Below are 1,134 nucleotides of genomic sequence, written 5' to 3'. Positions count from 1 at the left end.
CCTCCCCTCCCCTCCTCTCCCCTAGTCCAGGAAGCGCCTGCGCGAGCCCGTCCGGGAGCGGTTCGAACGGCGAATGTCAAACTTGGAGTCCCGGCACTTCTGGCAGATGTAGATCTCTGGGACGTTGGACTTGCGGATTTTGGCACAGGAGAGGTGGATCCAGGTGTGGCACTCGTTACACTCGATCATCGGCCGCCCGGCAAAGGGCTTCATGCAGAAGCAAGTGACGAGGTCCCACGAGTCATCATCTGCAAAGAGAAACGGGCAAGCTTCGTTTTTAGCGGCCGAGCCTCTCGCCTGCAGCGGGATTTACTCCCCTTTCGCTCCAAATTAACTACCTGGTTTCAAAGTCAGGCACTTTGCTGATTTTTCCAGGTCTCTCTCATGCAGGAAGAGACTCTGAGCTGTACGAGAGGCTGTAATCCAGCAGAGAACCAGCTGCTCCTATGAAGTTGCAGCTTTTCACTCAGCTTATTGCAAAAGCAGCCAAACAACCCCCTTTTCCCCCCCAAAAAAAACCCAACTGCTACTGAATTCTGCCCACCGTGGTGTCATCCTCATGCTACAAGTAAAGTACCCAAGAGATCAGCAACATCACCACGGCTTCCACCCAGCTAATCCTCTTCCGACAGCCAGGCCACCTACCTGAGTCCACCATGATGTCCTCGTCGTCGCCGGTGCCGTCCTCGTCCCGAAAGACCACCTGCTTGCCCTGCCGAATGACGGTGCGTTTGCCCACGCTCTGGATCTCCACCGTCTGCTCGGCCGTCACGGCGGGGTAGGAGACGCTGGAAGGCGTGTCAGAGTCCCAGACCGAGCAGTGCTCGGGCGCAGACTGAGGGTCGCCCTCAGACGAGGGGCTCAGCGGCGTCTCTACGTAAGAGTCCTCCGCCTCCAGCTCCGGCAGCTTCTCCTCGTAGTCCTGCTCTGCAGACACCTCCGTCTCCCTCCTCTTCAGCTTTTTCTTCTTCCTCATCTTATCGAGTTGCTTTCGCTCCGGCAGGAAGCTGCTGGGCTTTGCCCGCTGGAACAGGGAACCGTAGGGTTTGGCTCTCTTGAGCTGACTGAAGTTCTTTCTGTTTTTGGTGGGCAGGGAAACGGAAGAGGGGGCGTCATTGAAGCGGGGGTCCCAGC

At 57.5% G+C, this 1,134-nt stretch overlaps 1 protein-coding gene across 1 annotated transcript; it reads right to left on the bottom strand.

Annotated features, from left to right (window-relative positions):
* Positions 1 to 10: 10 nt before the first annotated feature.
* PHF13 (PHD finger protein 13) lies at positions 11 to 1,128 on the bottom strand. The gene is made up of 2 exons (XM_010166485.1): positions 646 to 1,128; positions 11 to 248 (listed from the first exon to the last, which is right to left on the bottom strand). The coding sequence occupies exons 1-2, from the start codon at positions 974 to 976 to the stop codon at positions 22 to 24; spliced, it is 558 nt and encodes a 185-aa protein (XP_010164787.1). The 5' UTR covers positions 977 to 1,128; the 3' UTR covers positions 11 to 21.
* Between the last annotated feature and the right edge of the window lie 6 nt (positions 1,129 to 1,134).

The sequence above is a fragment of the Antrostomus carolinensis genome, unplaced genomic scaffold (assembly GCF_000700745.2).
Source record: "Antrostomus carolinensis isolate BGI_N321 unplaced genomic scaffold, ASM70074v2 scaffold32154, whole genome shotgun sequence".
Taxonomy (NCBI): domain Eukaryota; kingdom Metazoa; phylum Chordata; class Aves; order Caprimulgiformes; family Caprimulgidae; genus Antrostomus; species Antrostomus carolinensis.
This window is presented reverse-complemented; position numbering and strand designations above follow the sequence as displayed.